Here is a 10,095-nt window from a genome sequence, read left to right as displayed (position 1 = left end):
TCAAATCAGGTCTTACTACATAACACAGAGAAATTGTCTTACATTACGATCATGCTTTGTCAAAGATGTTTTTAAATGAAATATGTGTTATTGCTACCTAAAGTAATGTTTTCTGGCAGATTGAAATAAAGTGTTTCTTCTTTTACAACCTGTTGTGATTGATAGTCCACTATTACAGAATGTAAATGTGTTACAATTTATTAACAAATACATAAGGTTAAAACATTGTTATGCAGAGATATGAACACCATTAACTTGTACAACACGTAATGTACAAAATATCAGAAGCATTCAATTAGGTAGAAATAACACACATTACATTACTAAACATCTTTGGCAATCAAACCATGATTGTAAGAATCCACAGTTTGTGTTATTAATGTGTGAAACTGGTATCTAAACATGGAAGTGTAGTTCCTCTTTTGAATGCAAGTGATCCTACAGCAGGAATACAAACTCTGTTTTAATACAAAATACAAAATCTGGCAAGACACCAATGCACTGCAGGCATTTTTTTAAAAATTGTCATTAAAATCGTGTATATGACCTGTTTGTGTTGTGCTGTTTAAGTAAGCATAATGTTTCCAAAAAAAAAACATTCAAGAAAACTAATTGTCCAGTCATGGTAATAAAAACTTGAACATAATCTGTTTAAGGTGTACTTATTAATTATGAAGAATTATATCTATCTGTGATTAATCGGGATTCATTTTAAATTAACTTTGAACAAATTGCTATTATTCTCGATTAAATATTTTAATTCTTTGAAAGCCCTAATATATATAGATGTATGTTTTATTTTAATGAAGTTAAATAGTAACTATGAAGTTAAGTAAAGGGCCATAAAATATGACAGCCTGCAGGTCGGGAACTCAAGTCCTCTGATCTATAAAGTATGATTGAGTACTATATTGAGTAATGGGGCCACACAGAAATGGAAAATAACTGGGGGGGGAGGGCTTTATGGCAGCTATCTACAGAAAAACAGTGGTTACTGGTATCACACAGTTGTAATTAGGTTTATCCAGAAAATGTAACTTCTTCAAATTAAAAGTGTATTTTGCAATGTTTTGATACCTTCTTTTAAAATTGAAATAGAAGTCAATATCAAAAAACATATATATAGGTGAGGACTACAATTGTTGCTGCTTAATGGCTCATATACGTTTGTGTCTGTGCCTGAGAAAAAAAAAATACATGCACTGAAATCTAAAAAAAAAATGGATCCACCCTACTTTTTTGGATTTTATGTTTTTTTTGGCTATTTATTTTGTAAATTTCAAAATATAATTGTTTTATTTTTCTGTCTCTTCTTCAAAAATTGCGTAAAATAAAAGTTAAGACCTGTTCCAGTAGTCAGTCCTGGCAACATTCAAAGACAGCAAAAGGGTACATTGATATCGACATATTAAACTGTCCTCCAAAGTGAAAGGTCGGCAGTAGCCTACTAAAATGCATACAATCGAGCGACAAGTGAGTGCAGGTTAGTACCATAGACTCACAAATACATGCAGACAGCCCCAAAAAATCCTTTCACACATCCTAACAAAAGGAGACATGCTCATTGATCTAGAAATGATTCTAAGCTGAAAGAACTACAATGGCCTGAAAAAGCACAGCTATAACCTGACAGGTGTATATGTGTGTGTGTTAGTATTTGTGTCTCAAATGTTGTGTGTGTATGCCTGTCCCTATGTGGATGTCCTCTTCATTTGTGCATTATGACACCTGAACACACATGTTGACAATCTATGCGTCATAGATCTACATGGTTTGTGTTTATGTACCTTTAGGCATGTGTGTGTTCTTCTGCAGTACCATTTCAGGTCACTGACTTGACTTGCTATTTGATGTTGACGGTTTTTGCTCTATGCGTGTGTGTGTGTGTGTGTGTGTGTGTGTGTGTGTGTGTTTGTGTGCATGTGTGTGTGTGTGTCTGTGGTGCTTGCGTGCGTGCGTGTGTGTGTGTGTGTGTGTGTCATATGTCTGTGTGCGCATTCACCCATTCTGGTAAAAAGGGTCAGTCTGTGCACCTATCAGTTGCTTCATGTGCTGTATGTAGAAAGAGTTAACTTACTTTTATATTCCAGGTGAAACCCTGCAGCAACAACACTAATGTCACTCTGAAAGTGCAAGAGAAGCTGATTGGACGTGGAGTTAAGGAGGGCGGGAGCTGTCGTTCCTGTCAAAGATAATAATGAAAAGGTTAATCATGGAAGACAGAGGTAATTACAATACAAAATGAAATGCATCACAAAAACAAACATTACACACTGTCCAGACATTTGTATTAGATACATTTGCACAATTGAATAAGATCTAATACCAGAGATGTGTCAACAATTGTGCCTTGATAAACATAACAATGGTTTCATTGACACTGTCAGGTTTAGGTTCAACAATATGTTCACAATTAGTGTAATCAAAAGGAAATGATAAATACTTCATTTGTAGCGTAATCATGATAATGATGATGATGATTATTAATATTATTAATAGTAGTAGTAGTAGTATAGTAGAGAGTATGATAAGTGGGTTTATTATTCTAAATATATGTAGATTTAGTTATATAATATATAATATGTATCTGAATAATACTGAATATTGTTATATTTCAGGTGATTATGTATTGTATTGTTGTATTGATGAATCAGATGATGATGTTTTATTAATGGAGCAGGACATTATACGTTTTGCTTCTTCATACTCCTTTACAGACACACACGTTTTCTGTTTTTAAATGTTTATGTAATATAGAGGTTTTTTTTGTGTTTTTTTTTTTTTTTTTTGGGGGGGGGGGGCTACAAATGACAATAGTATATTATATTTCTATATAGTGTTAGCATTATTTATATATTATTTTTCTTCTTTGAATTGTGAAGATGAAGAGCATTTTTGGTTTGTTGTGTCCGAAATAAATTAGCAAAAAAAAAAATAAAGAAAGATGTCTGACAATGTATGATGACTGCGTCATTTTGAGAGCTGTATCAAATAGATTTTTTTTTCCATACATTGATTTGCGCTCATTTGATTTTGCAGTTGTACATAATATAGTGGCGAAAATGATTATTGAAATGTGGAATTCTGGATTAAGAAGTCTTTAAATCTAAAGTCCAGCTGAAGTTTGATGGGGAATAAAAGGCCGGTAACCCCAAAACCTCCATGGACATCTAACATGGTATTGCGTCCCTATATGATGAATCCCTCATCAGTGCTCGGTGGCAAACATCAGAGCACTGTGGTTAGAGTGGGCAACTCCCTAGTGTGCCTTGTGAAGAAGGGCACAGTCATTTGCGTGCCTTTGTGTATCTGTGTGAGTGTGTGCGCTGCCCTATGGGCGGCATGTCTCATGTGTGATAAGTTTGTGACAGGTATGTGCTTTGGGCAGGTCACAGGGGGACCTCCGCTAGGAAATTGTAAAGGTTAGATCATTCCTTATCCCTCCCTGTCGTCTCTAACTCCTTCCAGCCTTCACTCAAAATACAAGTGACGCCGTTCTTACTTTTCCCCTCTGCTTTGCAGCTTTCACAGAGGACGACTTCTAAACGTATCAAAAGAACATTTAAGATAATATCAGATTTTTTGGTATTACAACTCATCCTTTATAGATCTCTGGTGTGCAGTGCTATGTGTGTGCATGTGTGTGCTCATAGTTTAATAACTGTCATAGCTAATTCATCATAGATCTTTGCTGTGTGTGTGTGTGTGTGTGTGTGTGTGTGTGTGTGTGTGTGTGTGTGTGTGTGTGTGTGTGTGTGTGTGTGTGTGTGTGTGTGTGTGTGTGTGTGCTTGTGTCTGCACGCTGCTATAGTTTAGGAGCTGTCATATCCCATCCATCTTAGACCTCTAGAGTGTCTGTGTGTGTGTGAGTGAGCATATTGTCATACCAGAAAATGACCCTAATTTAGGAGCCGTCATGTCTCCTCCATCGTAGATCTCCAACGAATCCCAGTTGTGCTCTGTGGCAAAGGCAATCACTTGGATCTAAACATAAAATAAAACAAACGTATATATTTTGTACAAAAACGTTCCCAAAGTTGTGTAAATGATGAGAGACAATGTGCATCCGACAAATAAATTATTCTTGTTATGAGTTTTTTGCTTTTTTTTACCCATTTTATTGAGCACATAGAGGATCCAAAAGCCTCAAAGGTCAATTTGCATTTATGGTCATCTTATACATTGTTACAACATCTTAAGAACGACATCTCTTGGCTGATAGTTATGTTTTAATTGTCAAGCAAAAAATTTAGTTACAAGCATACACGCCATTAGCCTAACAGTATTTGGAATTAAATTATGGAATGGATTATGCAAAGAAATCTAATATTAATACTAATATCATACAGTTTTAAAACATTTTTACAAAGTGTTTACAAAGTACAAGGAAAATAAATACTGATTGATGAATGACACAAAATCTATCTAGGTAATTGCTTGTGTCCGAGCGATAGGAATCATTTAACAGATCATTTGAGTCTCAATTATTGCTGTTTGTGGGGTGATGATGTCTGATGTGGCTCCTCAAGCTCAAGGCAGAACGGAAGAGGCTGGCACACTTACTGCAGGGAAGTGTGGGTGGAGAGCGGGGAAGGAGAAGCCGTTCTTTGCGTCGTTCTCTCTTGGCCTCTGCCACACAACGTCGCTCACTTTACATGCGGTCTGTTCGTTGAATGATAGTATGCCTCCACTCTTTGCGGTCTTGGGCAAGGGTTTCCTAGGTAGCAGGTTCAATGTTGCAGCGGAGGAGAGTGGCCTTCAGTTGGTCGCGGAATCTTCGTTTGAGGGTTCTCCAGGGTCTTGTGCCAAATACGAGGGACGAGGGAGTTGGGTTGTGGGCATGTTTCATGTTTCTGCTGTTGGAAACGCTCCAGCTTTTTCACATCCTGCCTATACAAAACCCACACCTCAGAGCCGTACAGAAGGGTAGAAAGAACGATGGCTTGGGACACCATGATTTTGGTATGGAAACTAAGGTTATGGCTTAAGAAGACACGTTTGGAGAGCCTCCCAAAAGCTTCATGTGCAGCACGAAATCTGTTGTCGATAGTCTTCTGAATTGTGCAATCACTGGCAAGGTAACTTCCAAGATTTCAGAAAGCTTTCACAGTCTCAAGGACTTTTCCACAAAGTCGTACATTGCTGGTGTCTGGGGGAGGATGACCTGGGACTCCATGCGCAAGAATCTTAGTCTTTTTAATGTTGGCAGTGAGACCAAAGCGGGATTAGGCGGTATCAAAGAGATCAATAGTAGTCTGGAGTTTGGAAACTGTGACCACAGGTGTTGCGTTGTCGTCCGCATACTGCAGCTCCCATACTATGACCAAGGTTGTGAGTCGGCACGCGTTCAGATGCCCAGTGTTGAAAAGTCTTCCATCCATTCGGTAGCGAAGTTGGATGCCACAGGCCGTGTCAGAAAGCTCATGGATCATAGCCCCAAGGTGTAGTAAAAAGAGGGTGGGGTCCAGGACAAAGCCTTGCTTAAGTCCAGTGGTGATGGGAAAGGAGTCAGAGACAGCGTTCTTGAGCCTGTACAAGATCTGTGAAATGATCAGAGCAGCCGAAACGTCTCAAGGTGGTCCACATGGCTGGTCTTGGTACGATATCGAAAGCGTTTTCTAGGTACCAAACAATGAAAAAGAATGGTCGTCGTTGCTAACGAGACAGGCGAGCGCAGAAGATCATGTCAGTGGTGCCACGAGATGGCCGTAAGCCGAACTGTGATTTTGGAAGGACTTCTTCGGCAATAATCAGAAGCTTGTTGAGCAGTACCCGTGGAATAATATTTCAGGCGATGCTGAGGAGGGAGATGCAGCTGTTAGTTTCTGCAAATGGAGCAGTCACCCTTCTTAAAGATGGTAGTGATTGTGGCATCCTTCAAGTCCGCAGGTACAGCCTCCGTCTCCCACATGCACACACTTGTCATGAATAGCCTGGTCTTCAAGGCCATGCCCCCATGAGAGATGAGTTTTAAGGGGATGTTGTCTGGTCCAGGGGTCTTTCTTGTCTTCATGCGGAGGGACGCAGTGACATCCAGTGCCTGACAGATTGTTGGGGAACCTTACAAAGCAGGTCACCTGCCGCTGTAGATGGGCGATTCAGGAGAGTATGAAAGTGTTCTTTCCATTGTTCGAGGATGGCTTGATCTTCTGTAAGGGTGGTTGCCTCATCGACAGGCTGGAGGATGTTGATACCCCCATGACGAGGGCCAAAGATTTCCTTTGTTCCAGCATAGAAGAGGTGAAGGTTTCTGCTGTCAGCGTAGGAGTGGATTTATTTTGCTTTGTCTTGCCACCAGAGGTTTCACATTTCTCGGAACCTTCGCTGGCACTTCTACTTTGCTTCCTGGAAGTGTCGCAAGCAAGCGTGAGTAGGGCAGTTCTCCCATGCCAAGGGGGAAGCTCTCTTCTGATTGTTCAGTTGTTGGATATCGGCGTTGTTTTGATCAAACTAGTCTTGATGGGAGTGTCTGCAGTAGCCAACTATTTCCTCTGCAGCCTCGGAGATGGCGCTGCGAAGCACGGACCAGTCTGCTTCTGCGGAATCCGGCTGGGCTGCCGGTATTGGAGCCTCAGTCAGAAGCTCCATGAGACGGTTCAAGTAGCCTTCCTGGACAGCAGAGATCTACCTTGCAACATTAAAGTGTTGTGCCCTCTTTCCTTTTCTGTTATGGCGGGGAGGTTTCACAATTGGAGTCTGAGGGGAGATATGAGGAGCCGATGGTCTGTCCAGCAATCGTCTGCACCAGGCATGCTTTGGGTGACAAGGAGGTCGCTCTGATCGCGTGATCAGGTAAGGATGTAGTCTCGGATGGTCCTGTGCTTTGACCACGGGTGTTTCCAGAGGGTCTTGTGACGATTCGGGAGTCGGAAGAGGGTGTTGGTGATGACCAGTTAGTTTACAACACATAGGCCAAGGAGGAGGAGCCCATTTGAGTTACAGGATCCAAGACCCCGCCTGCCAAGAATGCCCTCCCAAAAATTGTGGTTGCCACTGACTTTGCCGTTGAAATTCCCAAGCACAAGAAGGTTGTCTTTACTGGATACAGCTTGGATGGTCCAGTTAAGGGCATTATAAAGACTCCTTGACATGTTCCTCGGACTCAAAGGGTATTACATACACAAAGATCAGGGTCAGGTTGTTGCTGTTAGGGAGCAGCACGCATAGGATCATGAAACATTCATTTATAGGTGTTGGGACCAGAATTTTAGAGATTCGTGGTTGACGTATTGATCGCAAAGCCAACACTGTGGATCCGCCGATTTTCAGCATATTTTCCCTTTCCAGAAGAAGGTGTAGTTGGCACCGGCTTTGGCCAGACTTCCCTCTATGGCAAGTCTTGTTTCAGAGATGGCGGTGAAGTCAATATTGAAGCAGTCCTGTTCCCTACTTACGAGAGCAGTGCGTCAGTGTGGTCTCTCTATGTCTGTGCTGTCGTAGTCTATGAGGGTCCTTACATTCCACGCTCCCACCGTGAAAAGGTTCAGTTTTGGTTTTGGTTTTCTTCTTGTGTTTTGACTGCATGAGTAGGTCCCCACTGGCCGCGATATGCCAGTCAGCGGGTGGTTTAAATTATGGAATGGATTATGCAAAGAAGTCAAACATTGTACTAATGTGATAGGTTTAAAGAATTGTTCAAACTCAAAATGTTTACAAAGTACAAGGAAAAGAAATACTGATTGATGAATGACACAAACTCTATCACATCGTCAGTAAATTATGTGAACCCCACAGTAAATGAACTACCTATTCATGTCAACTGTATTACTATTAATTAATTTATTAATTCATTGTTGTCGTGTTTAATATCTAAAAAGTATGTAAACAATTGATTTAGAATGTATTTCCAGACAGGAAAGGGGTAGGATTGAATACGCTCTGCTTCTTCCTTCTCCTTTTCGGACATGTTAGAATGTGAAACTGTAAACATGTAAATGTAAACATGTATGAAACATAGGTATGCTGTTATTATTTTCTTTTATTACTCATTGTTGTTGTTATTTTGTTTTGGATTTCTTTTTTTTCCTTTTTCTTTTTTGTCTGAAACTAATATCTACAATACTAAACAATACAATTAGTTGGTGTAGCCACAAAGATTCGCCAAAAGCATCCGGTCTTACTCGCTAGCGTTAGCTTGTAGCTAGAGTTCGAGATTTTTTTTTTTCCTCAGCACGGAAAAGAAGAAAATGAGTGCTGACAAAAAGTGAAGGACAGCACTGACAAAAAGAAGATAGTGATATCAATTGAATTAAAGTACGAAATCTTGCACTGTACTGAAGCAGGAGTAGTCTAGCACCAACCAAGAATGTTAAAATAATATCTACACGGCATACATTTACCTATGAAAATATGGAAACGCTGCTGACGTTGTGTTTGATGAAAAAGCAGCTGGAAGGCGATATCGTAAAAATCCACTCTCCAAGGTAAAATATTTACATTATTATTACATTACTTCATAAAAATACTGTAGTTTTTATAGTACATTATATTGTATTGTTTTTATACAATATTTCTTATCTAAAAATGTGTTTTTCTTTTTTAAAAGGCATGGTGCTGCTTTCTTTTTTAAAAGGCATGGTGCTGCCAATTACAAATTAATTAGATATTGGCGATGTTGATTTGAGATACAAGTGTTTTAAAATTGTTTTGTAAACGCTCCATCATAGAACCAATTAAACTCAAATTGAGGCTCTTAGTTAATGCAATAAAACACATGCAATGAAGCAGTCCCACCTGTATCCCAGCCCCTTCGCTGACATGGATTCTCCACAGACAGTTGAGACTGTTTGGGTAAGGCTCCGGATAGCCAGGAGACAAGATGGTGCCGCGGCGTTCAGTCAAATTGCCGCTGCAGGGAACTAAATAGGAGACAGAAATGACAGTTTTCTCAGTGACGTTTATTAACCCAATAACCAGGGAAAATTATAGGATGTTAGCAAATGAAATCCACTATATGTGTGCAAATTATGAACCAGAGCGAGACAAAGTGACTTCATTTGATAAAACTAAAGTGACAGTTGAAACTGTTTGCTGAGGAAAAAGTTCATAAATACATATAATTAATTTGATTAGTATTACCATCACTATGATTGAGCTTTCAAATGATGTATACTTTCACAGAATGCAGTAAAAGAGGGATACAATACAAGAACAACACCTAAATGATGCCTTTACATTGTTTAAACAGGTATACATTTGACAATGTGTATTCTTGTAGTCCTGTACGGTATCAGACAGAGAGAGGCAGCACATTTCTACGCCACTGGAAACCACAACCACAATATCAATAGTATTGTTCAAATAATAGCTCCCTGACAGGCAGAATTGTTGTGTTGTCTTGTATGGATTATGGATCTCTATTATAATGACTATATCTTCGATTTTCTTACCGATGCAGCTTGGCTTTGTTGCGTTCCACTGTGCCAGAGCTCCCGGTACTGCCTGGCACCAGATTGCGCTTGATCCCTTCAACAAATATCCTGGACTGCACTCGAACCGGACCACCGATCCGGCCGAGAACTCCGACCCGAGTCGCCTCCCATATCGAGGCTCTGGCACCGAGCTACACTGACTGTCGCTGGTCCGGGGCACAGCTTCAGTAACAGCAGCAACAAAGGAATAAAGTAGTTACATTTAGCTTCATTGATTGTTTACATTCACATTTGTTTGCACTTTTTAAACTTTACTTAATCATCAAATATGAGTGGATTAATTTTAAATGTGTTACCCTTAAGTACATTGTTTGATGACTTAATGTCTGGTCTGAGCAAAACTGAACAGGCAAACATTGCACAACACAAATTTCAATGATAGCATTGGTTGTTAACGTGTTTTATTAAATCCTACAAATTGTATAATGCAACATTTTATAAAGCATGAAAGCACATTTGCTGAACTCAACAATTATCAACGGACACTTTGCATCACTATATAAGGCAGGGTAACTTATTCACACAGTCAATCGGTGAAAAAAAAAAGCGAAATAATGAGGTATATTACTATTACGTATACTGTTTTTTTGTAACAAAAGCATTGTTCCGCTCTGCTTTTAATGCATAACTTATTAAAACGTTCACATGTAATAATACATCACCA

General features: G+C 39.6%; 1 protein-coding gene across 1 annotated transcript in view; it reads right to left on the bottom strand.

Annotated features, from left to right (window-relative positions):
• The window catches only part of LOC133633672 (CUB and sushi domain-containing protein 1-like), a 1,183,208-nt gene that overhangs the window by 149,381 nt on the left and 1,023,732 nt on the right, over nucleotides 1–10,095 (bottom strand). The window contains exons 36-39 of the mRNA XM_062026293.1: nucleotides 9,390–9,593; nucleotides 8,734–8,858; nucleotides 3,888–3,984; nucleotides 2,078–2,182 (exon numbers count right to left, since the gene is read on the bottom strand). Of these exons, the coding sequence (XP_061882277.1) occupies nucleotides 2,078–2,182; nucleotides 3,888–3,984; nucleotides 8,734–8,858; nucleotides 9,390–9,593 (531 nt within the window). The remainder of the gene's footprint in view (nucleotides 1–2,077; nucleotides 2,183–3,887; nucleotides 3,985–8,733; nucleotides 8,859–9,389; nucleotides 9,594–10,095) is intronic.

This window comes from Entelurus aequoreus, linkage group LG02 (genome assembly GCF_033978785.1).
Source record: "Entelurus aequoreus isolate RoL-2023_Sb linkage group LG02, RoL_Eaeq_v1.1, whole genome shotgun sequence".
Classification (NCBI taxonomy): domain Eukaryota; kingdom Metazoa; phylum Chordata; class Actinopteri; order Syngnathiformes; family Syngnathidae; genus Entelurus; species Entelurus aequoreus.
This window is presented reverse-complemented; position numbering and strand designations above follow the sequence as displayed.